At 47.7% G+C, this 25493-nt stretch overlaps 8 protein-coding genes across 8 annotated transcripts; 2 read left to right on the forward strand and 6 right to left on the reverse strand.

Annotated features, from left to right (window-relative positions):
- Positions 1 to 180: 180 nt before the first annotated feature.
- N7443_005656 (putative pectin methylesterase) lies at positions 181 to 6794 on the reverse strand (the record flags this gene model as incomplete). Its single annotated transcript, XM_056885712.1, has 4 exons — positions 181 to 2033; positions 2097 to 2193; positions 2250 to 5794; positions 6764 to 6794. The coding sequence occupies 4 exons, from the start codon at positions 6792 to 6794 to the stop codon at positions 181 to 183; spliced, it is 5526 nt and encodes a 1841-aa protein (XP_056741160.1).
- Positions 6795 to 8522: 1728 nt separating this feature from the next.
- On the reverse strand, positions 8523 to 9620 carry N7443_005657 (WD40 repeat domain-containing protein; the record flags this gene model as incomplete). Its single annotated transcript, XM_056885713.1, has 4 exons — positions 8523 to 8556; positions 8608 to 8755; positions 8809 to 9292; positions 9348 to 9620. The coding sequence occupies 4 exons, from the start codon at positions 9618 to 9620 to the stop codon at positions 8523 to 8525; spliced, it is 939 nt and encodes a 312-aa protein (XP_056741161.1).
- An 801-nt stretch (positions 9621 to 10421) lies between these two features.
- On the reverse strand, positions 10422 to 11735 carry N7443_005658 (uncharacterized protein; the record flags this gene model as incomplete). Its single annotated transcript, XM_056885714.1, has 5 exons — positions 10422 to 10705; positions 10765 to 10959; positions 11022 to 11108; positions 11170 to 11623; positions 11679 to 11735. 5 exons carry the CDS (start codon positions 11733 to 11735, stop codon positions 10422 to 10424), a joined length of 1077 nt encoding a protein of 358 aa, XP_056741162.1.
- Positions 11736 to 12681: 946 nt separating this feature from the next.
- On the reverse strand, positions 12682 to 14604 carry N7443_005659 (class I adenylate-forming enzyme family protein; the record flags this gene model as incomplete). The annotated part of the gene is made up of 5 exons (XM_056885715.1): positions 12682 to 13094; positions 13164 to 13282; positions 13333 to 13427; positions 13481 to 14223; positions 14289 to 14604. The coding sequence occupies 5 exons, from the start codon at positions 14602 to 14604 to the stop codon at positions 12682 to 12684; spliced, it is 1686 nt and encodes a 561-aa protein (XP_056741163.1).
- A 1642-nt stretch (positions 14605 to 16246) lies between these two features.
- Positions 16247 to 18300, forward strand: N7443_005660 (MDR family MFS transporter; the record flags this gene model as incomplete). The annotated part of the gene is made up of 5 exons (XM_056885716.1): positions 16247 to 16501; positions 16559 to 16644; positions 16710 to 16910; positions 16965 to 17487; positions 17572 to 18300. 5 exons carry the CDS (start codon positions 16247 to 16249, stop codon positions 18298 to 18300), a joined length of 1794 nt encoding a protein of 597 aa, XP_056741164.1.
- A 255-nt stretch (positions 18301 to 18555) lies between these two features.
- N7443_005661 (esterase) lies at positions 18556 to 18771 on the reverse strand (the record flags this gene model as incomplete). Its single annotated transcript, XM_056885717.1, has 1 exon — positions 18556 to 18771. One exon carries the CDS (start codon positions 18769 to 18771, stop codon positions 18556 to 18558), a length of 216 nt encoding a protein of 71 aa, XP_056741165.1.
- Positions 18772 to 21709: 2938 nt separating this feature from the next.
- N7443_005662 (CWF11 family) lies at positions 21710 to 22124 on the forward strand (the record flags this gene model as incomplete). The annotated part of the gene is made up of 2 exons (XM_056885718.1): positions 21710 to 21869; positions 21928 to 22124. The coding sequence occupies 2 exons, from the start codon at positions 21710 to 21712 to the stop codon at positions 22122 to 22124; spliced, it is 357 nt and encodes a 118-aa protein (XP_056741166.1).
- Positions 22125 to 23124: 1000 nt separating this feature from the next.
- On the reverse strand, positions 23125 to 23523 carry N7443_005663 (uncharacterized protein; the record flags this gene model as incomplete). Its single annotated transcript, XM_056885719.1, has 2 exons — positions 23125 to 23328; positions 23380 to 23523. 2 exons carry the CDS (start codon positions 23521 to 23523, stop codon positions 23125 to 23127), a joined length of 348 nt encoding a protein of 115 aa, XP_056741167.1.
- Positions 23524 to 25493: the final 1970 nt, after the last annotated feature.

The following is a 25493-nucleotide window of genomic DNA, read 5'->3' on the forward strand; positions in this document are numbered from 1 at the left end:
CTACCTCAGACATGACAACAAAGCGTGGGCGCCTGAGGGTGTAAAGTGTTTCCAAATTCAAAATAATGTACATTATAAGTTTTATATATATATGATGAATCAAGATCAAAGATTGAAGAGTTGTTTTGACTTTAAGTCATATAAAGCCATCCAAGGAAGGTACAAACAGATTGAAAGCAATCAAGAGCATTTAGCAGTCTTAGTCACAGTCACAGTGCTGGTTGACGTGGTTTTAACGACCTTGGTGGTAGTGAAAGTCGTACGATCAGTGAGAGTGACCGAGGGACTGTTGCTTACAGTCGAGATCTTGGTCACAGTGCTAGTGGTGGCGGGCAGAGTGGTAGTGCTCTTGATTGTTTTAGTCTTGGTCATGGTGGTAGTGGCGGCGGGAAGCTTGGTGGTGCTCTTAACCGTGGTTGTCTTGACGCTAGTGGTGGTGAAAGTTGAACCGGGGAGCGTGACGGTGGAAGTCTTTTCGACCACGGAGGTCATAATTTCGGTGACGGTGGACACCTTGAGGGTAGTGGTCTTGCCAACTGAGGTGGTATCAATGACAGTCACGATCGAGGTGACAGCCGGGATGGTGGTCGAGGAGACCTTAGTCGCCAGGGAGGTGATTGTGTCGGTGACAGTAGAGGCCTTGATTGAGGTTGTCTTGGTGGTCACATCAGTGATATAGTCGGTCGCGACGGGGATAGTGGTAGTCGAGGTCTTGGTCACGTAATAGATGTCGGTGGTGTAGGCAGTGACGGTGACGGTGGCAGCGTTAGCCCGAGGGAGGAGATCATAATAAGAACGCTTGGTCTTGGCCGCTGTGTCACAAGCGACGGTTGTTGTCACAGACTTGGTCACAGTCCCGGTGGACGTGGAATAAGTGGTCACAGTGGTGGCCTTAGTGGAGATGGTGGTGGTTCCTCCGTTTCCAACCGTCACGGTGTCGGTCACGGTAGTCTTTCCAGCATTTCCACTAGTAATCTTAAGACTAGTAGTTGTCACCATATCAGTGCTAGTCACGGTTGAGGCGGCAGCCGTGATGGTAGAGATCTCGGTCAGAGTGTTCTCCACTGTGCTAGTGCTATCCTTGCCAGAAACAGAGACCGTGGCGGTGGTAGTGGCCTTGTCAGTCGAGGTGACAGTCTTGGGATCCGGGGTAATGGTACTACCGACATCAATAGTCACAAAAGAGGTCTTAGTGGAAGTTGTTGTAGGCTCAGTGATTGTCTCAGTGGTGGTGATAATCGACTTGACCGTAGTGGTCTTGGAGACAACATCAGGAGTGATGGTTAAAGTCACAGTGGATTTGACGGCCAAGGTCTTATCGGTTGGAGTCTCGGTATCATAGACAGCTTCAGTAGAAGTAGAGAGGACATCGACAGTTGTGGTCACAGTAACAGGAACGATAATCGTGGACGAAGTCGAAATCGAAGTCGAAGCAGCACTGGTGGAAGGAGCGATTGAGATAGCGGTGGTAGTGGTGCTCGTGTCCGGGACGAAGGGAGTACCAGCAACATGAGTCAAATCGATCCAAGAAGTGGTAGCGAAGAAGTTCGCAAGCTCAAATTGAACAGCACCAGTGTTGTTAAGCTGGGTAGCAAACGAGGCCCGCGACGTAGTGCTTGATCCAGGACCAACGTTGCCATACTCGGCAAAAGTAACTCCGTCAGTCTGGGGGCTAGAGGTAGACCACTGGTTCCATCCAGCGGCCTCAATACAAGAGTCGAAGTAAGAGTCGATGTATGCGACACGAGCGTACTGGTTCCAAGGTCTGCCGAGGGAAATCTTGGACATAGTCCTAGCACCAGTGGACGGAGTAATAGTGCATTGATCGAAGACGAAGCCACCAGCGGTGGCGGAAGTGGTGCGCTTATCGGCGGTAAGATTGATGCCATCCTCGTTGGGTGAGATGGTGGTGTTGAGGAAGTAAGCGGAGCCACTTCCCCAGATCATGTCAATGTTACCCTCAACATAACCGTTGCTCATGAACAGATAGCCGTTGATCAGGAGAGCATCCTGGTTACCGGTGACCTGGCAGCCTGAATTCAATGGGTCAGCATCATAGTGAATCTAAAATCACGTACTAAGGCCGGGAAATTCACCATAAAGACTGGCGTACTTGCTCGACTTGACAGCGAAGCCCAGAGTAGCAATGTCTTGCTGAGTACCGTTGTTGTTGACAAAGTTGATGTTCATTGCCTTTATTAATTGTCAATAAATGGACTGATAGCCTGTAAACGTGGAATCAAACTCACAGTGAAGTAGTTACCGGTGGTATACAGGGTAGCTCCATCAGAGTTCGACTCATCGGCACCAGTGTCAATACCATGGTTGTACTGAATAGTGACTTGATTACTGGAGTAGTCGAAGGTGGAATCGGAATAGCCCATGAAGATAACAGAGCCTTTCTTGTTGATAACAAGCTGCTCCTCGTACGTACCGGGATAGATAAAGATGGTGGGAGTAACGCTGGAGGAAGTGGGGATAGCGTCAAGTGCACTCTGAATGGTGTCATAGTAAGTGGTGCTGTTCCTGAGGCCGGTCTTGGATACAATGTAGGCACCCGAGGGAGGAGTAGTTCCATCATAAGTAGCAGTGGCTGTGGCAGTGGCGGTCGCAGTAGCAGTAGTGGTGGTGGAAACTCCAGAAACTGCAGTCGGGGTATCGATGGTGTCCCAGTAGGTCATATCAATCCAGTCAGTCGAGTCCATGACGGTCGCAAGCGAGTAAGTGTCTTCGGTCAGGAGAGTACAGTAACCGAAAGCGTCACGGGCAGCCTCGTTATTTTCCCAGTTACCAGGGCCAGAGTTGTTGTACTCAGCAAAGGTAACGTAGTCAGTACGCGCATCAGAGGTCGACCAGACCTTCCATCCCGAGGGGTTTATGACATTGGTAAGGAAGGAGTTCTTGATAACAACAAGCGCGTACTCGGAGTAAGGACGGCCAAGGTAGACGGTCTCAGTAAGATCGACAGTAGCATCGGCAGCAGCAGTGAACAAAGTCTGATCAAAGATGTAACCACCAATGGCACTAGCAGAAGCACGGCTCTGGGCAGTCATAGCAGACTTCGCGCGCTTGGCTCCGATGGTACAGCCCTTGAAGTAAGCCTTGGAGTATCCCCAAATGAAATCAATGGCACCCTCAATATATGACGACTCGTAATATTGGTATCCAGCAGTGGCTCCGGTCAGGAGGGTATCTTGCCAGCCCTGGAAGTAACAAGCATAGAAAGCAATGTGGTTGCCGTAGATGGAAGCCGCTAGAGTCACGTAAGATGACTCAGATCCATCAAGATTGGCTGAGTTGATGATGTTGATGTTGTAGAAAGCAATATTAGTAGATGCGGTAGCAATGGTGGCAGTCTCGGCATCTGAGTGACCGATCGGCAAAGGGGAGACAGAGAGGCCGCGAGAGAATGTGACAGTAACCTCGTTATCGGCATAGCTCTGGCCGGGATTTCCAGTAGTGTAACCAATGATTATGACTGGGCCATCCCTGTTGATGCTAGGAACCTGCTCGGTATAAGTACCAGCGTACATGAAGATGACCTGAGTGGTTGTGTCATCGGGCAGGCAGAACAGAGCATCGGTAAGGTTGCTGTAAGATCCATCGATGGTTCCAGAAGGGCTGACAAGGACTGCACCAGTAGGAGGGTTGGCACCGCTGGACGGATGAGTCCAAGTAGCAACTGCAGTGGAGGTAGAAGTAGCGGTCGGGGTAGTGGCCGAGCTGGTCGAGGTTGTTTTGGCGCTAGCTCCGCCAGTCAGATCATAGGAAGGGGCAAGAGCGTAGGAATCCATGTCAAGCCAGGTGGTGTCTCCGATCCAGTTAGACAAAGTGTAGGCCTTAGCCTCGGTCTCGGTCAGATTGGTGGCAAAGGACGCACGGCCGCTTGACCAAGCACTAGGACCAGTGTTGTTGTATTCTCCGAAAGTGACATGATCGGTTTGAGGAGCGCTCGTGGACCAGATATGCCAACCAGCAGGGTTGATGTGCTTGTCGATGTAAGAGTTCATGTAGACAACAATACTGTACGCAGAGTAGGGTCTGCCGAGCCAGGTGTCCTGGAAGGTGCTACCATAGGTAGAGGTGTAAGTGACGAGACAGTTATCAAAGACATAACCTTCAGTCGCGGTAGACGAAGAACGACTCATAGCAGCAACACATGCACCAGCGGTGTTGGTCGCAATGACGGACTGGTAAAAGTACGCAGTCGAGAAACCCCAAATGAAGTCGATGGAACCTTCGATGTAGCAGTTTGAGAAGACCTGAATACCCTTGTTTGCAAGAAGGGTATCTTGGAATCCAACAAAGGAACAACCATAAGCTTGCACGTTACCATAGAAGTCAGCAGCAAGAGCAGCAGTGTTGGATACCTGAGCATGGGTGTTGCGGAAGTCGATGTTGTAGATAGCCAGTCCCTTACCATCGGTGTTCTTTGCATTGACGACCATGGTGCTTTCATCCTCATTGACACTAGTGAGCTCTCCGTCATCGTATTGAATGATCACAGTGTTTTGGGTATAATCATTCTCAAAGGTGGTTTCACCACGTACAACGGTCAGACCTTTGCGAGTGATTGAAATCTGCTCGTTATAGGTGCCCGCCTTGACATAGATAGTATATTCGTTGCCGTCGCTAGGGAGAGCAGCGATGGCAGCGGTGACATTTTTGTAAGGTCCGTTGGTGGCGTCAACGACATAGGTGGAGGTTGCAGTGGCAGCGGCAGAGGTGGAAGCAATGGTAGATGCCACTGTGGTTGAGGCTGCAGAGGTATTGGTCGAGACAATGGATGCAGTGACAGTGGCAGTAGCAGCAGAGGAGGTCGATGAAGATGTTGTGATAACATCAGCGCCCTCAATGGCAGCCAAGACGGATTCATCAACCCAGCTTACGTCGGAGGAAGCGTAGGTAGAGTAGGCATCTCCAAAAATAGCGCTGATACTGTAGTCGGCGACATCCGATGAGTCCAGAAGAGAGACATACTTGGACCGAGAAGCAACATTGCTCCCATAAGCTCCGGCACCAGTGTTAGCATATTCCATGAACAGAGTATAGCCATCTTGACTGACAGAGTCGACGTGAGCACCTGTAGAGGCAACCACGCTGCTCAAAGCCGAATTTCGGAAGAGAACGTTCACCCCCGCATTGTTGGCTGTAAAGAGATACACATTCTGAGTGGATGATCCAGACTTCGCAGAGACTGTGACATGATCGAAGACAGTGGTCGAGTTGGCAAGCAAAGTCGTGCCAGACAGGGTACCCTTCATGTAAGATACAAGATTGGAACTGTCAACAGGCACCAGGTCAGTGTTATAGATGTACAGATTCGCTGCACCATAGAAGATCTTGTCAAGCGCCTCGACGTAGGAGTTCGCGATGACACCCAGACCAACACTGGCAGTGATGCCCAAAGTTCCTTGAGAAATGATTTGGCAATCGTAGAAGGCATATTTGTTTCCTTTCAGGATCATGGTGCCGTAGGCAGCAGCGGTGTTGACGAAGTTGATGTTCTTGAAGCTGACTTGCTGAACATTGTTGTTGACAGTCAAAAGAGTTCCCTCGGGCATGATACCCGCGTTCGTGATAACAACCTCGTTCTGGGAGTAGTCACTTGAACTGTTGCTTTGACCGATAACAGTAACAGTGGGAGTAGCCGAGACAGTAACTGCCTGGGTGTAGGTGCCGGCAAGGACAGTCACGGTAGGGATTGCATTGCTCTGAGCGTAGGTGATGGCATCGCCAATCGCCGTGAACTGACCGCTGCCGTCAGTGGCGACCGTAATTGCAGTAGTCGAAGCTTTGACCGATCAGTATGCTCCCCTCATATCCGTTTCTAGAAACTTACTTGCAGAATTCGAGGTCGAGCTTGTGGTTGAAGAGCTCGTGGCCAAAGAGTTCGTGGTCGAAGAAGTCGAAGTAGAAGAGGTTGTGCTAACGGTGGCAGTGGTCGAAGCTCCCGGGGTCGCAGCAGCCCCCGCCAGGCCGGCGATGCTCAAGAGAGACAGAAAACGCATCTCAACGAGCCAAGCTCACTATTGCAGATTGTACAAGAGCGAGTGTCTCAAAGCGAAGACCTAAAGGCCAAAGAATAAAAGGTGAGATAGCGAAAAGAAGATTCCTAACATTAATGGGCCATGGCTGGATGTATTTATTAGTCTAGGAAAAGAAACAAAAGATTGGCTATAGCGTTCTAGGAACCATGCTATTGTCTACCGCTGCTTTCATACTAGCTTCGGGGGTAGAATAAGCGACCAGTCAAGAATAGAAGCCGGCGCAACAAGAAAAATTAAGCTACTTTTCTACTGATCATCACCCATCACTGGATAATTCCAGGCCCACGGCATCGGATCTAGAGATCAATCAGGACAGCTCGGTGTTCAACTGTGGTAATCGACTGTGGGAATCGGCTTCGTCCGAGCCGATCGAGGAACCCGAATGATAGGTATTTGTTGGCCGGTTACCGGTCCCGCCGGTTCTGGACAGATGATGGATATTAAATGCGCCACACAGCTTCAAGGTACACACTTAGGAACTGGATCCCATGCCTGCTGATTCTGGCGTGACTCTACGTGGCTTGGAAGTTTGAACAACGGTAATCATTGTAACTCGGGTACCCCTTTACAAGACTCAGTCTAAGAACACGGTGCAGGTTCTCTCTATGACATGAGACACTCCAACAAATTGAAATGGTCGTTAGATTCTATTTGACATCCACGTTTTCGAGGAATCCAAAAAATTTGGCGCTGAACAACAACGACCTAGACACAGCTGAATTCCCCCGGTCCCTCGGGGACCATCGGAAATTGAGCCTAAATGCGTTAGTCCCTGTCATCGACTAACGTTGTGGCGCAGTCTCACTACTCTACAGGAGATAAGAATCCTTTCAAGGTGTTCCCCTTGGAATTAAGTGGGCGTATCATTCTTCATATTTTGCCAAGCCCGCCGCGAAAGGATTTTCCACCAAGCAATTGTCCCGGAACGGCCACCGGCACAGCTCGATCGAGACCCCAGAAAAACATTGTTTGGTGTTTTCTGCCGGTCGTCTCTATGTATGTATCGGTGCCTAGGGTTTGTCATGTGCAGCCACAAAATGATTATCCACCAATCTATAATTTCTCCCGGTTCAAAGGTTGGCATTAGCTATGATGTGTTTTTCTGGATTGGGCTGCATTGGGTGTCGTGATTATGACCATCGGAGAGTTCCCAGCGATCCCGCGGACGAAATAATCGGAAATCTTGCCTTTTTTCTCATGGTGTCTTGAAAAAGATCATTAGCGCTCCTGTAGCTGTGATGCAGGCGTGAAGCAAATGATGCTGAGTGAAAGACAAGCAGACCCATATTTTGGCATCCGCATGTTTCGGAACTCCGAGAGCTCCTGCAAACTCAGCTTCTAAAAATGTGCGAATGTCCGATCAGCCGGGACTTGTGCGTACGTTTCTGGCTAATATGTCAGGGTCTGGACTGAACAAGGTTAGAGTACCGGTCGCCCGGCGGGCAAGTTAACATTGTGGAGCACGGCGCTAAGTTGGTTCGGCCAAAATATCCCTGTGCCCTAATGAACGGCCACCAGGGCAGGTAGTGCTTTCGGCCCATGTCCGTTTGAACAGCAAGGTATGAGCTGATCTGATACATAATCGGTCTGATGATGCGCCGGAAGTATATGGGTAACGTCATCAATAAAGCCTTAAACTCGTGGGGCATTCAGATTGCAAAATGCCTACTTGCGACTTGAAAAGGGTCTCAGGAGACTTCGAGTGTTGGGGTTGTCCAAATTTTGATGGTTCGATATATTTTCCTGCAAGGTACACATAATTCATACCCATGGACCGTAACCATGGATGTGTCATGTGAAAAGTCTTCAACATGGCTTCGGAGATCGCCAAAAAGCGACATAAGCGCCATTTAGGACTATGGGCAATGGACTTTGTAGCTTTTAAATGTTTGAAGGCCCCTCATTTTCCCCGACATCGATTTCCTCTCCCTTTTTTGATTTTGCCTCTTTTGTTTCTCTGTATTTAGCTCTTCCTAAAAATTCTGCCATCCATGTACTGACCCGAGAGTAGCTTGAACGCGTAAGCGATCAGATTATCTACAGCTATACATATCCAATTCAAGGACATTAGCGACCGTTATCGCCTTCCATGTCAGAAGTATGAGAGATGTTCTTTCAAACCCTAGTCACATGACTCGTAAAACCTTGTCTAGAAGCACCTGCCAGGTCGCAGCCGTGTTGTCATCGTCTTGTTCCTTACCATACCGTTCAACAAAAGGTTCTAGCCAGGGGTCTTTTTGAGTAACTGTTTCGGGCAAACTTGTCTTGGCGAGTGGGGTTGGGAAACAAAAAGAGCGTGTAAAAGCGCAAAGCGATTTTACAAGCTACTGTAACAGCTTGGATATGGAAACATTTTTCTTGTGCTTGGGTGGCATCCTCTATCACCGATCGGTATCAGAATGCTGAGGTAATTCTCAGTGCGCTTGTTCATGGAAATTTGTTGAATCATACCTGCACCGTTGACTTGGCCTTTTATTGAACTGGGTCGTTTATTTCGCTGGTCCAGCTGATAGTTCATTAGGGGTTGTCCCAAGTAGTATGTAGGAAGAAGACTTACATGCGCACAGCGCAGTCATCGCCTGCTGAAGCAAACATTGATGGGTTTGTCGGGTTCCATGATATTGAGTTGACACAACCCGCGATATGCCCTTTGAGAACCTTCACAAGGTTACCATCTTCCTTTTGCCAGATATAGACTCTGGAATCTGGAAGTCGTTAGTAGGGCGATGTCCTATCCCAAGATATGCAAAGTACTCACCTTCACTGCCGCTGACGACAAATTTTTCAGCTGCCCCGCCAAATGTACTTCGGATAACATATACGCCCTGCTCCTGACCTATGTAACGCTGAACCACAACAGCCGCCTCCATGTCAACGAGTTGAATCTGCCCTTCTGTCAGATTCACAAGCACGTGCTTTGAATTCCGGCTAATAGCAACAGATGTGGGCTTGCCGGGAAGAGAAAGGCAGTAGTCTTCCTCGTATGTCCGGAAATCGAATACGTGGATATTTGCACTATCTGTATCCACTGCCACAAGTCGTCGTCCATCTAGGCTAATAGTGCAATCCTGTACTCGGAATCCGCCTTTCCACATGTGCAGCGACGAGCCGTGAATGCTCCAGTGACAGAGAGGCGAGCTTAAATCGAGAGACGCCGTCACAAACGAATCACCATCTGCAGCCCAGGCAGCGGCAGTCACAGGATCGCAATGCCGATCGATGGTGAGGAGACAACAACCGTTCTATGCTAAAAAATCAGCGACGGAAAAGCAATATTATCGGTCAGATATTGGGTACCTCAACATTCCATACACGCGCCGTTTTATCTTGAGAGCAGGTAATCAGCTTTGAGTCATCTGGACTCCAGCTAGCAGATGAAACTCCGTGCCGGTGATCCTTCAGATGGTGGAGTACTACAAAATCACTAGTGTCGTATATGAGCACGTTGTGATCCTTGCCTGCAGTGACCAGCTTCGTGCCATCGTGAGAAAACTCGCAGTACCAGACTTCGTCGGAGAGTTGATTGAGGCGGTGCGTGACTCGCAACGGGAAGTCATTTCGGTCACACATATGATCCGAGTAGAGTGATGGTGAATCGGCAGTGTTGTGATATAAGCAGTTATTGATACGGTTCTGCTTCACATTCTTTAAAAAAGATTGCGAGTCGGTACTGGGGCATTATGACAGAGGGGGAAATGAACTTGGAAAGATATCCGAGGGGGCAGTTTACTAGATATTATTGGCTCATTGGCCCTCACTCTCCTGATGTCCGTGCGTCCCCTAATACCTTGCCCCCTCCTCCCTAAGGGCGGCCGGCTAGCAAGGGGAGGGGTGCTCTTTTTAAGCTGTAACAATACAGGAAATCCCAGCTTATTCAGCATCTTATTTGTTTTGGTCTCATACGATTCGATATGGTAACAAATGTTCAAATACAGGGCTAACCAGATTTAGTGCAACATATCATGTGATTAGGGGTTGAAAGAGCATCCCATATATCTTTAATATGAAAGGCGATAACGGCCGCTACTGTAGCATTTCTGGCATTCTTTATAGGAGATCGTTCGTAACAAGGAGTGAGGAGTTTGTAAAATAAAAGGATCCTAAATATCTCGGCTAGGCAAGTTGTTCGCAGTGTATAAAGGCTTCTGCCACTCTTCACCGCATGCCTTGCCTCGAGTCTCTATAGTAGTTTAGATCCATAACCTTCCATCTCTAGAATCTACACATCTCCCTTTCATTCGTTCTTTCTCATACAAGTCACTAAATTACTACATACACTCATTATAGAGGCCCATTGGTCACTCTCCTTACTCTGGAATTGCCATGAGCACCGGTTGTCAAGCTGGGTGCCAAAAGTTAATGCAAAGTATTTTAGTCAAAGCTTGTCTCAAGCCTCGGAACTCTCTCACCCTGCTCAGTAACTTTGAAAGTCACATCCCAATCATGACGAACATGCACAGTACTCAATGGCGACATCATCATCTGATCACTGGTTGGAGACTGGAGAGACGAGCCGATATGCCTGACAGTACTGTTCTTTAAATTCTGCAGCATTGGAGCATATGGAGTCTGGTATGTTGCCCCGCCGGATTCAGCCCTGCTTTGTGAGGTAATCAAGAGCTGCCGGAGAGAGGCAACGCACGATATAATAATAGCTGTGATGCTAAATTAACCACAAACGAGACGAAAATGTTGGCAGATTTGAGGAAGTTACCGGTATTAACCTCAACAAAACTCCAGAAGCATAGCCAGGCGATGTTCATCTCCCGATCATAAGTTGTACCTACCACGACTCTGATTATAGCAATGACCATAATCAGAGTGGTTGCGGAGAAGATGCTAATCAGGATAATCTTCTTGCGGGATGAGATTCTGGTACTCCATAGCAGGAGAATTGGGATAGAGAGAACTAAAAGCGAGATGATCGTAAGCTCAGAAAGATTACCCACAGCGGAAACTTCCACAACTCACTCATCAAATCCGTTACAACATCACCGACAGCGTTAGCCCAGAAGCTGCGATTCTCGTAATGGATGTGCTTGAACTTAGAGCATTGGTCTGGAAAAACCTGATGTCAGAAATTGAATTCTCTCGAGTAAACAAATTGCAAGATTCTCACTTATGATAAAGTCAATTCCCCCGAGACTGCATTTATATTCAATATCGCCTATTGAAGCAATATAGACGCTGATCGTGGCGAAAAGGACAATGTACCACCAATTGCGGAGATATTTGATTTTAGAACTGAGTCGATAGAAGAATGTCATAAAAGAAAATTTGACACTCCAGAGCGCAGAATAGAATAGTATCTCTAGCGGAGCTAGACATCGCATGAGTTTGTTGAACCTCGGGAGGAAAGTGGCGGTGAGGGGTGTGGTGCCGGCGCTGACAGCATAGGATTCATAAAGAACCTTGCCCTCAACCTGCCAAAGTATAGCGGCAGAGAGAATAACGACCCACGCAAAGGAGACGATAAAGTCATCTATGAAAAGGCGACGGAATGACCTAAGCTGAACGTGTATGCGAAAAGTAAGAAAAAGAAACGATGTGCCTGTAAGGACCCAAAGCACGATCTTTTACCCAAGTATTAACTATTAAATATTTCTGGCAGTATGCAGTGATACTCACAACAAAAGCATTTTGGGAAACCTTGATGTCTTCCGCATCTAGCAAATCAGTAGCCATTATGACTTGAAACACGGAGAAGAATACTAACCAGAAAAATTAGCGATAAGCGTAGACAAATATTCGTTCTCTCAGTCTACCGCACGGAGAGGTTATATTTCTTCTTTGTTAATATCTTTATTCCCAGTCCTGTCGCCACCCCCACCAAGCGATCGCCGGGGGTCTTTCTGTCGACCACATGCCAGGTAGCCTAGGACAGCCAAACTCTTTGTATTTCATGTCGGATCATTGACTTTCATGTAATCCGCAATGTGATTGGCATCTACTGGGAGCTCTGGCCTTTATATTAGCGCCATTATCGCTTGTGCGATGAATAAATCGTGGATCTGGTGGGTCTTCCCAATGTGAGCTTATCTTGCAAGCAGTCTTGTGACTCGAAGGTAACACAAATATGGGGCGTGATGTGGATGAAAGGACATCTGAAAGAAGAAGCCCGTTATGTATCAATATCAGCCATTAACATTCATTCTTTACGGACAGCCACGAAAGGATAAATTGACCTATCATGACCACTTGCAATATTATCAGGATATATGTCTTTGATGAGTGAAGTACCTATCTCTTTAAACGAAGGCGTTCAAAGAAACGGCAGTCCTTGCCACGTCTGTTCACCTCCGAGACAAAGAACTAGTGTGAGTGATGCTAGGACCTCAAACGGGACATTAACCGATGACTAGACAGGAATAGAAGAGCACGTGGCAAGTACAGAATATAATTTTCCTATCGCTGCGCCTTGAGCCCCGCGCCATTCAACGTATTTGACGTCCATTTGGTGCCTGTATTCTCAAGCAAGAAGTTGATCCATCCACGAGTCGGATCTCAGCGTTCTTTTACTTTCATAGAGAAGATCTCAAGAGATAAATTATCGATCCAATTCGCTGACAAAGACAGGCGAGTCTATAAATGCAATACCCAAATTTAATAAAACGTTCCAATAAACTGTTGATTAGATCGTTTGACACTCCTTATCCCACTCTTCTGCCTTGGCTGACAGCTTTATTTCACCGACAGGGAAAAACTTCTCCGCCGCATCCTTTCTCTTAAACTTATCGGAGACAGTCTTTGGAATTTCTTCCCCTGGATGAAGAGTATGTATAGCCGTAGGAAGCATATGAAATGGCAGATCGGGTGAAAGATCATCTCTCAGCCTCTCGAGGGTGATATCGCATTCGCAGCAGAGCCCTTTGATGTATCTTCGGGACGAGGGGCTAACACGAATGACAACTCCAACTCTGTGTTCTGTATAGATATTGTTGAAGACGGGCACAGCCAAAACACAAGCTTGTGAAATATAGGGCAATTTGCCAATTACGGCTTCGATATCATATACAGAAACTTTGTGGCCGTAGTATCGGATGACTGTATCTAGTCAATGCTGTTCACGTGGAGGAAATTTGGGTAGGTGACTGCGTTCATTGGGGGCCATACATTCTGAATCTCGACCCATCAGCACAACCTCGTCTTTTGACCAGTATGCGCTGTCTCCGGTCTTGTAATAGCCATCCTCGTCAAATGCAGCATCAGTGGCATCCGGGTTATCAAGATACCTGCATCGGTCAATCTCATGCTTTGAACTTTGGTGAAAGGCTAGGCCTACCCTTGGAATACGGTTGGGCCTTTGACGAGAATCTCTCCTCGATCGCCGTCGGAAAGTTTAAAAGACACATGGCGGCTTGGGAGCCCAACACGGCGCTACAACGAGATCAGCCAATAGTTGTGCCTGCTTAAATCCTGATCTTACTGACCTTGTCATCTGGAAATGGAGCCGGGTTTCTCATAGTCGCAAGACCTCCGACCTCCGTGGCGGCATAGGTTATTACCAGAGGCATTTGAAGCTCTTCCGTCCAGAACTGCCTCACATGGGGAAGTAAAGAGCCACCAGTCACATTCGCGAGCCGGATATAGCTCGCGCCCTGTTTGTATCCCGCATGTATCTTCGGTGGCAGATTGCAGATGATGCTCTGGTAGTAGTCCATAAGAGCCGACCAAATAGACGGTACCGAGTAGAAAACCGTAATCCTCCCACTTTGGAATCGATCCCAAATAGTCGCTATATCTCGCGATACGATCTCCAGTTGAGCTCCACGCAATATTCCAGAGACAAGTGGCGTTAGACCGGCAATCCAAGCTGAAGAGCGATGGGCCAGGAATACATCTCCAGGTTTCAGGAATGAATATGCCAGTGAAAATAGTCTTCGGCCATGAACAACTGCTTTACTGGGTCCTGTTGTACCGGAAGTCATGATCAAGACGCTGGGTCGCTTCGGGTCAATGGTCCAGTCTGGATCAATGCTGGTGCGCAAATCCGAAAAGTGTCGGGGCGATGGGGCTTGTACGGTAATTGGAACAATGTGGATGGCCTGTTGTTTAGCTGCCGCGCGGGCTTTGATTTTCAAGGCTTGTTTCATGTGCATAGAATCTGCCAGGATGATGGAGGACTTTGTTTTCTGCAAAGACAGGAGGGCGTCGGATTCCTTCGTTTCGGTCGCTTGAAATTGACAAAAGTATCAGTTACTGATAAGATTTGAAGTTCAGCTGAGTTGTTAGACTTACACATGGTGCACAGAGCAGCACCAATAGACAGAATCGAAAAAGATGCAATGATATAAGAGTAGCTTGCAGGTGCAAGAATGAAGATATATGGTGTGTCTGGCACGATGAGACCCTTCTCATCGAACACCGACCGTGGGACTTGGCTCCAAATAGTTTGACGTGTCTGGATAACATCGGTCAAGAGGGAGGTGTAATCCGCCGTGATATCGCGATTGAAGTCAATGACTGAATCATGCTGGCAGGTCCTTGCTGTTTTGAGCAGCTGGACGAAGATGTCCTCGTTGGGGAATTGCGTGCTCTGATAGTTGATGGTCATGATGGGAGACAGAGAAGAGAAAGTACTGGAAACTGAAGTGTCTTGAATCCCCAATTCTGCGTTCGTTGGACTGTTCAAATAGCTTTCAGGGCCTATATCCAGACATAGCCGAGGTATCAATTCTTCACTACGTACGCCCAGATACCTCCCTTCTATCGCTGGGTCCCTACGCGTAATCTCCGACCATGATATGAGACTCTTTACTCCGAAATACGATCATCTTTAGCCCGATGGAGATGAACTTACAAGTCAGATTACTGCCAAGGGCGCAAGGCAGCCAGGCTTCGTCATTTTTGTTTTGGTCTCACCTTGGGGCAGTGTATGGAGACAAAGGGTCTGAGCATCAAGCCCCAAGCAATGCTACGAAGACCCTGAAAGTTGGGAATTCTTCGTAAAACCTAAGTAACGTGGCCCCGTACGCAAGATCTCGGAAGGGGTGGATGAATCGGGTATCGATAATCGATGTGCCGCTCCCATCCCTTGATCATCTTCCTGGTTTAGACGTCACTGTCTGAGTTCACATAATATAGGGAACACATCATTTGCTCCTTGATTTTGCAAATTGTTGACACGTTCTTCGACTCATCCTTTTGCCCGTTGGTTATGGGTTCTTTGAGATTCGCCGTGCGATTTTTGCGAGAATTCGTATTCAATTGAATTGACGAAAGATAAATAAATGGTACATGAAGTAATGGAGAATCCATAAGTCGTGATCATGACTTCCGTTTTCTATGCCCTCCTAGTTCTGAGGGTTATGAAGGACCTTCGGTTTGGACTTGGAAGCCCTTCATGATTACCCAAATTTCTGATACAGATTTACTAGTCCGAGAATGTTCCGAAGATTCTGTTCATTGCTTGTAATACCTACGTTAGGAATGGGGCTGACAAACGGTCGCACAATTAATGATATCGAGCAAGACAATACGCAGGCCGCGAAGCAGACATCATCCCCTCCCCCTCGTTAGTAGTTACAAATGCGTCTTCTTATGCGGAGTCAGACATGGACAAAGGCAAGATTAAATAACAGATATGTTCAAGGCTGGCTTCATGGTATTGAATGGCGATTTTTAGTAGTATCAGATCGTGAGATCGAATATTCGAGAAAACCATCCGGTCCATTAGCTGGGTGGTCGAGGCACTTCTAAATAAACAGAATATTGCCCGTCCATGAATCTCGATGAAATCATATCATAAGGGATGATCCATTCTTCAAGCCGGATTGTAAATAACAATCTTGCGCCGAAATTAGTCCAGCGTCCCCGGATATCATGGAGAAATGCATGATACAGTTTCCTCGAAGCTTCTCTTAGAGAGTATCTACCACGTACCTGGTATGTGCGATAGATCTCCTTGTGACAACACAAAATCATTCCATCTTGGAAAAGCTTTTGTGGGCTCGGACCGTCAATCTCCGGCGCTAGTTCTTACAGTTACATCAGGATAAAACGGCACTTCTTACTGGCTGAATAGACCCCTGTCACAATATAACTGGCCAGCAGATTTACGGATGATAGGTCAATAATCTTGGAGCCTCGCGCGGGAACCAGAAAGAGTTTAAGAGCCTGCAATCACGTGTTTGTCAATGAGAGACGTATTCCCCACCTCCCCAGTTCGACTACTGTGTTCTCCAAAATCAAAGACAATGGAGTTGCTCAGCATTGTCTCTTCTCCGAGGACTTTTGAACCAGAGCGAGATGACATTTTGGCGGCACAGCCAAGTCACCCGATAGATAACAACCAGACCGCAACCAAATCCATCGCCCCCGATGGGGAAACATCTCATAACCCCAACGCAGCTAGCAGCGGAGATGAATTTGAAAACGCATCGCGCCCAAAAGGAATCAGGTTTGCAATTTTATTCCTCTCCATCCTCGCCGGAGACTTTTTCGTTGGATATGTACGTGTACAGTTCCGTTCTACTTGCGGCGATCTCAAAGACTGATGCGAAATGCAGGACTCGAGTTGCGTGGCGACACTCACTACGGTGATTTCAGATGAATTTGGCAGTCTTAATGAGATTGGCTGGTATGGAACATCATAGTAAGTCGACCGCTCTCAAATCAACTATCAACCTTCGATCCCATAATAACATTTTGAAACTGCAGCCTGCTGGCATCTTGCTCCACCATCCTAATATACGGTCAAGTGTATACATTCTTTTCTATGAAAATAGCATATATGCTGTCATTCTTTGTATTTATCATCGGCTCTGTAGTAGCCGCCACGGCTCCTAACTCCACTGCGTTCATTGTCGGGCGCGCAGTGAGTGGTCTTGGCTCGGCGGGTGTCTTTGCTGGAAGCAGTATGTAGGTACTCTGCTTCCTATCTTCCGCGGACTTGAAACTGACATAGCACAAAAGTATCGTGGCAAACACAACCTCCCTCAAGCATCGGCCCATCTACACGGCCATGTCAGGAGGTGTGGAATGCATCGCACTCGCATTTGGCCCCCTTATCAGCGGTGCCATTACCCGATATTCTCAATGGCGTATTAGCTTCTACATCATCATCCCAGTCGGTGTGGTGGTCATATTTTCAGTGTTCTTCTTTGTCCATGATATCCAGCGCCCAGAGCACGCCGATATTCCAAACCGCCAAAAGCTGAAGCGCCTCGACATTCCTGGGTTCGTGGCGTTCATCCCACTGGCGATCAGTGTAATTCTTGCTCTAGAATGGGGTGGATCGGAGTACACATGGGGCAATTGGCGAATTATTCTGCTCTGGGTTCTGGTAGGCGTCCTCCTGTTGGTTTTCCTAGGGATAGAATACCGCTCTGGGGATGATAGCATGTTCCCACTGAAGCTACTCTATCAACGATCGGTGGCTTTCAGCGCTCTTTTTACCTTCTGCAATTCTGCTGCTCTTTTCGTGACAGCCTACTATGTGAGTTACCCCAATACAACCTCACAAATCATCCAAACTACCCACAATGATTTTCTGCGAAATGCAAGCTAATCAAGACAACAGCTTCCAATCTATTTCCAGGCCATCCGTGAAGCCACTACTTTTGAATCTGGTCTTATGTATCTTCCGACCGCGGTGCCATTTGCTCTGGCAATTCTGGTCGCAGGTCCTATTACCACCATGATCGGCTATTACACACCCGTCATGGTAACTGGCACCATCCTCATGGTTATCGCCACAGGCCTTTACACAACCTTCTCGCCAACAACCCCGCCCATAGAGTGGATCTCATACCAGATACTCTATGGCCTTGGGGTTGGCCTTGCCTTTCAACAGCCCTTCATCGCAGTTCAGACCGTGCTGCCCGAGTCAGCCGTCGCCACCGCACTAGTGGCAATATTCTTCACTCAAGAGATTGGTGGCATCGTCGCGCTGTCGATTGCGCAGAATCTCTTTACTAATAGACTTACCCGGGAGCTGGCTAAAGAGGTGCCGGGGCTTGATCCAAGTACGGTGTTAAAGAACGGTGCGCTTGGTATCATGAAGACGGTGCCAGCGACGTATGTTGAGGGTGTGAAGACTGCGTATAATGACGCTATTGTCGATGTCTATTATCTGGCATTGGTGTTAACGTGCATGACTGTCGTTGCAGCATTTGGTATTGAGTGGAGGTCGGTCAAGGAAGAAGGGAAAGGAAAGGATCAACAAGGGAGCTCGCTCCAGACAGGTGAAAACAAGACTGGCGGAGAAAGGAGTCGATCAGATGCGTTGGCTACATCGCAGCATTCATAGGGAATCGTCCCTGTAGACTTTCGGTTATTTCCTGCAAGCTCACGCATGAGGCCGGCGCTCGAAAATTAGTACCTAGATCCATGTCGTTTTCATCTGTCCAAGAGGCTGATCTTGGTCGACTTGATCAGATTAATACAAATTTTCAATGGGTTTAGATTTTGGGACGACACTACAATCGACTCCCGGTCTCTGAATTCGACAATAATTCACTTGAAAAAGGAGTGACGGGTTTTCATTCCAACATAGAGTCAAAAACTACGTAACAACTACTTCGAAGGCGACTTCACACCACCAACCCGAGTCACGCAAAGCATCCACACCTTCATATTTACCATCCTCTACCTCCACGACCTCCACCCCATCCACCTCCACGGCCGCCGCCTCCCCATCCGCCTCCGCCGCGTCCTCCTCCTCCCCACCCGCCTCCGTGTCCACCACCGCCCCAACCGGGGCCACCGCCCTCCTCATCATGAGTTAAGGCCTCATTGGCCTCTGTCTCTAGGTCCCGTCCCATTATATCAACAGCTGCCGATCAGATCAGAAACTGGAGTTTATTTGGATATAATTCTTGTGGGGGAATGCAAACCGGGCTCTGGTGCGGCAACTGCAAGAGCAGTTCCTGCAAGGCCAATTATGGCAAGAAGATGGGTGAACTTCATGGTGCTTCAACGATTACAAACTGCTTTGTCGAGTTAGTGGATGTCTACCAGCGCTTGAGCAAGGGTTGAGGAACAAACTGGAGTGTCTTGGTCACCACACAAATGCCCTTTTTCAGTAACTTCAGGGAAATGCGTCCCATGTGGTCTTTTATATCCGTCACCTTTGCATTGTTAACAAGATCTGTATATTCTCACACTAGGATCTCCCCTGCGCACAATGGCTTCTGATATCTGGATAATCTCCGAAACCAGCGTAATAAAGGCCAATCATGTTCTCTCCATGGTCCCGACAGCCATTTTCAAGTTTATCGAATCTTTGTGCATCGAGTGTTTCGCCCGCTTGAGCTGTTCACGGGTTATTTACAGCTATCGGATTTAGCACCACGTGATATCTTGAAGATTTCCTTCATTCAAGTATAGTCACGTCTTTGGCCTTTGCTTTTGTTCGAATACGATTTTTAACGAGATTTACGGCCTTCTTCTACGTAAAAAGTGGACTTGGAAATCATCGGAGGATTAATTAGAAAGAGCCATTCACAAAACATCCTTCTCACCCGAGCACCAACAGGGCAACATGGACAAGCCTCGTCTATATACGAGGCATATTTCAATCCAGTCTAGCGGACAGCGTATCCCATGTCATGGCATTTCCGCAAGATCCTTGATTACAAGTGTCTAATTTGTGCGAAGGAAAATACCATGGTCCTAACGCGTTACGTCACATGTTCCTAAGAACAAGCATTTCGAATCAGCCCTCAACATCTTGACTGCCTATCGTCATTTCAACTGATCGGGAGATCCCAGGATGGAATTGCTTGGGGAATTGGTGAATCTCGGATTTTCAAAGATTTCAAGAATACTCTCAATGCTGGCAGCTGAGCACACTTGGCTTGCGGGGTCTCTTTCCCGCTTGGTCGATTGATGTCCGATGGCAATGCCGGTAAGAAAACTTAATGAGACAAAGTCAGCTACATTTTCGAGTGAGTGTCTTAATGCTGGCCCGAGGCTGTACTCGCCGAGTTTGAGACTGCCGCGAATACGGGAATGCTTGGACATCTTGGCAAGAGGTGGACCCTGATCGTCGGTGATTCGGGTAAGCCAGGAGTTAATGCATACTTTAATTCCGCCGAGGAATGCTGGGGTTAGGGTGATGTCACTAATAAGCAAATTATTAACTCTTTGAGGCGGACAACCCCCGAAAATCACGCTCTCGACCAGACATTCTGTCTGTTTGCCGCTAAATTAGCCAGACACTACCATTAGTTTCCACCTATAAGTGTGCACTTGGAGCCCCATCTGGTGAGATCAGGATGAGTGATGGAATTGGGGAGGCGGGGAGGAAGCGAGGATCAGTACCAATCGCAGGTGGATTTGAACAATCAAATGCGATCAATTGCCAAGGATGTACCTTGCGCAGCGACTTGCCCGGTAGCAATGACGATTTGAAATTCATTGACTTGGCGCCTTGACATGAGGCTGAGCATTCCTGCGACCGAGTCATGATGTGGGTAACCGCTCTACCATTACACTCCTTTCTTGTGCGACATCCGCGACATCCATTCTCCATAGCGCAGCGGCCGCAATCACCCTAGTAATGCCCTTGCCAAATGTCAAACCAGTGAACCATTCGGTAAGGATTTTAAAGACTGTCGATCATTCGATCCGAACCGTTTACAATTGACAGTAGAAAACTCCGAAGTGCGGTTTAAGCTTTCCGAGCGGATAAAGCGGCGCCACCAAGTGGATACCACACCCGGTGAACAAGCCATTCTATCAAGTGTATCAAATTCGAATTTCTCGTGCCAAAAAAAAAAGCCAGTCGCAGACACATGGCCGACTGCCTGAATCTTTGAAATATGATGCCGGTCACTGCGTGACGTGGCGTGTGAAACCTGTTACGATAGCACCTTCGGCGCATTAAGGGCCTACCTAGACCACGTGGAAAACGCAAAGAATGTGTGACTAGAAGAGGTTACGCAATCGAGGAATCTATCTGTTCAAGACGTAAAAGCCAAGACCTTGGAAACAGCTCATGCAGGTGCTAGGGATCAGCTCGGACACATCGTGAAAAAAACAACGCACCGATCTTCCAGTCGAATTTCTAATTCTAGACCGTGTTCTGACCCTTGGTGGGTCCACAAGCTATTTTTTTTCTCAATTGCACCTGACTCCTTATCTTGACGGGGCCACCGACCCACTATAGTTCGAGGTCCAGGGCGGTCGAATCGCCATAGGAACCACTTCGTGCAGACGCCAGTGGCCAATTTCCTTATACCCTCCTCGCACCCGTTCTCCGAACAAAGTTATCTACGAAATCATGGTTTGAGATAAGAAGGAGGGGAAAGTTACATCTCTAACAATCATCATGTTGTTCGATCCAGGAATAGATAAACTTTTCGAGAGTTCGGTCGAGGTCGGGATGGATGAGATGTGGTAGATGTGGCTTTCGGGACCGGCTTGCCGACCAGATCCACTTATGATGCTAACGACCCGATCGCACCAAGAAAAAACCAAGAAAGGGAGCCGGGCTGGAATATTCGGCCTTTCGCTAGAGAATGTATCATAAAAAAGTGTTCTTATCAGCCCACTGTCGTGGCGTGACGCTAGGGTTCTTGAAACCTATATAGAGCTTTCCTTTCCACTCGCATTTCTACTCTCATCATCTTCTCAATCCCTCATCTCTACTACACCACCATACTATAATCAACCCACCAATCAACCTTTCACCCACACAAAAAATACCACCCGTCATGTCTAAAGGCTTCTTCCCTTTCGAAATGTTCAAGCAACAGCGCCAGGAGTCCTTCGACTCTTCGAAGTCGGCCAAGTCCCTCTCCAAGCCTTCCTCGGCTGCCCCCTCAAGATCCCACTCCATCCAGAGTGAGCCTGTCGACATTGCAGCCACACCTGGTATGATTCCTACCCATCCCACAAACCAGCCAAACATTGCATTCTAACAACCACTCAGTGGCTGCAGCCCCCGTCCGCCCCAAGGTTTCCCGCAACTGGAGCTTCGGCCGTGTCCTCGACGAAGAGGAGAAGAAGCGCCGCCGCGACAGCCAGGACGAGCAGGATCGTCTTGCCTTCGCCGCTACTCGCAAGTACTCCAGCTGCCAGCGCCGTAGCCAGGGAGCTGGCGTTAACTTCCAGAGTGGCTGGCAATAAAGGCGACTCTTTGAGAAATTGAGTCTCGGAAATATGGAAATGTGTCACGCTGGATTGGGGAGTTTATATTCTTTTTTCATGTTAATATTTTAATTTCTTAATTACACTATTCTTCTACATACTGAGCGAATGGAATCTTATGATAATGATGGAAATTAGTTTCTTGGTATCTCAATCCCGCCAACGTTTTAATTCTGACCCACACCACCGGTGTACGTAATTGAATCTAGAATTGAGCGATTTGCGCACAATAATCCAACCATGTCTCTGCTTGCGGTTATGTTCATGTGACACCAGCAGTGGGCGTGTTGGCCATGAGATCAGGCAAGACTTCATATATTCCCAGCATAATAATGAAGAGCACAAAGAGCGCCCATGGTATGTGACTAGCAGCCCATGTCGCCTTTAGGAGCTGAACTGGATGAGGATCAACTTTGAGGTGCCATGGCAGCATTCGCACGGTCCCTACCTCCACTTCTAGTGGGTCTTTTCGGGCACTTGTGTGACTAGAGACACCGTAAATGTGCCGTTCTTCCTGGATCTCCTGGCCGCTGTATCCGATTCCCAGTCCCGCCAACATCCTTCACACTAACAAATCAAGTTTCGTGATCATTATCCCAAGCCAAGAATCCTCCCATGTTTCAGAATCCATTGTCGGTGAAGTCCCTTCGATACTCGCCGCGTACAGGGCACATGCTAGTGGCTCCATACCCCACGTGCGAACGTGCAATCTAATGGGTCTGTGCTGTCTTGCATGAATCCTGACCACTGTGCATACGACTTTGACGGCATGCGCGTACCATTCGGTAGATCCGCACTCGCCCGCCAATTTCATGGAGTGGGTCTGCAGAGCAGTATCTGCCGATGCAGAGTCTCTGACTCAGCGTAGATTAGGACATATACTGAGAGGTTCACTGGCCCTCTCCACTGTACCGCCTTCCAGCCTAGTGGTAACAGACTGTAAAAGAGTGCCCGTCTCATGGAGTGGCCGTTTCCCGATTCAGTGGATATCGCAGACAACGTATACTTCCTGTCCATAGAGAGCCGCCGAGTATTCTGCCCATCTTGTTACTGATGGGTAGCCCGGGGAATTGCCCACATCTGGAAACGTAGCATCTGAAATTAGGCCGAGGTCATGATTGTACCCTTCTGGGTACGCTCTGATGCGGTCTGGGTGGTCATACGTGCGGGTTACAGCGCCAATCTAACAGTGTCAGAAAGCATAAACAGGATAGACTTAGGTCGATGAACGTACCCGTCTATAGGAAAAGGTCAGCTGTACTTCTCTCCCGACGGGGTCATTTGTAAGCACTTCTTTAGGCACCATGAAGACACCATCATCCTCGCCGACCCTGATTGGCAGACCCCGTGTCGACGACCGCTTTGCCTTCTCAACCATTTTTTGAAAGAAATTGAAAAAAATGAACGGAAATCGATCCCTCGGAGAACGAACAAATCCATGAGTGACGGTTGTAATGGCCATAGAACCATTCTGCAGCCGGAGCTTGAGTGCGAAGCACCCTGCGCGAGTATGGTGTTCTCCGCTTGGATCAGCACTCACGCCTAGGCCGAATTCGATGGGTGCTGTCGTAAAATCATAGCGGGTAATATCAAAGAACACGCGAAGTCCATGGCCACGAAGAAATCCGCGAAGAGTCGGTGTTTCGGGCTCGTAAGAACTTCGGAGAGGTCGATATGGTGCAGTGTGCAGCTTATATGATATGTTTGTGTGTATTTAGGGAAAACGGCGGGCTCTTCGTATTGTAGGCTGAGTTCGAGGAGTTATGAAGGGGCTCGGCCCAGAGCCGCTTTCACATAGTCTACAAAATGATATGACTGCGTTATTTGCGGTTCTCAAGACCAAGTTATCATTACCTATCTACTTCCTAATAGGGAAGATTTTACAGAAGTAAGGTGGAAAGGTCGCTATTAGTAGTAGAAAACAAAAGAAACTAGGATAGCTAACGTAGTGTAAAAAGCAGACGTAAGTTAAAACGCGGTATTATACCTACATTCCCCGCCTACTAATAAATTATGTAGCTTATAGTCTAACTAGCCATAATTTTCGTAATTACAAGTCTCTATATACTAAAGGTATACGGAATAATTCAAGACCCTATAGCTACCTAAAAATGAGGGTATAATGCTAAGACTTACCTAGTGAGGCAGTTAAAACTATATGAAAAGATCGATGATATATAATGTACGAAGAAAAACGCCTAGTAGGACTATATCTATAAGATAAAAGTAGAATAGTTTAAAGAGAGTTGGGTGGTAGGGCTAGTTTCTATGTCTATCTTTTGAATAGGCGTCTTACTAAGATGTTCTTCAATCGTAGACTGCCCTTGCTGTCAGAGAGGTAATCTCGATAGAGGCGTTTCGGTCACGGGGTGACGGGGTGAGCAACCCACCCTGCCACCCCGTCACCCGTTTACCCTCTCGATAGCACACCTTTCGCCTAATTGGTAAAGAGGGTATAAAAAATATTTTTCTGAGAAGAAAAACAAAAACATACAACAGCAGGGATTCGCTGGTGGTCACCCACCCAACTACTAACCTGCCGGCGTGTGGCTTAAGTACGGCTGAGCGGACGGGAAGCCCTGTTCTCCACACCCTATGGTCGTATGTATAATTCAGGTTCTTGCAATGATATAATACGGGACAATTTTGCTTTCGAGCTTCGAGTAACGTGTATATTCAGCAACGCTGTCAGCTGAAGATTGTCAGTAGAAAAGTATCCTCTCGAAACTTTGGAGCCCTGGGGGGTGCGACGAACGAGTAAATGATGCAAATTCACGTGTTTTGGCAGCTGTCTCCTGTTGACATTTAGTTTTCCTTGTACAAATGGAAGGCGTGGGTCACATCATGAATACCGCCTCGGATCTACAGTAAAGCTACAGAAGAATCTACTTGGCTAATGCTCAGGGTCGGGATGGTGATGGTATGGAGATTTACTTTGAATAGTTTGTTGAAAGTATTCAAGTTTCAGACTCATTGGAGCATGATGAAAAGGGGCCATGGCTATAGACTACAACAGGGAGAAGATGAAAAATACGGAGACGAAAGGATTCACGTCAGAAAACAAAGGAAAACCCAAGAAGGTGAACGGAAAGGCACTCACTCTCAGAGCATTTTAAAGAGCCTTCTGTCAGGCTCTCCCGGCTTTCAAGAGGGGTATTTTAAGATATATCACCGGGAAGCTAAGTTACCTACCTTAAAGTGAAAATTGAGGCTCAAGACAGACTCCGGGTACGTCCGCAGCTCGCGCAGCCACCCGGGGAATCCGAACGCTTATTACCAATCTAAGCCTGTTCTGCTCAGAGATTGTGGATAGCACCCTTAGAAGAAACCACACCAACGCGTTGCTTT

This window comes from Penicillium atrosanguineum (assembly GCF_028827265.1).
Source record: "Penicillium atrosanguineum strain IBT 20685 chromosome Unknown utg000004l_segment0_segment0, whole genome shotgun sequence".
Taxonomy (NCBI): Eukaryota; Fungi; Ascomycota; class Eurotiomycetes; order Eurotiales; family Aspergillaceae; genus Penicillium; species Penicillium atrosanguineum.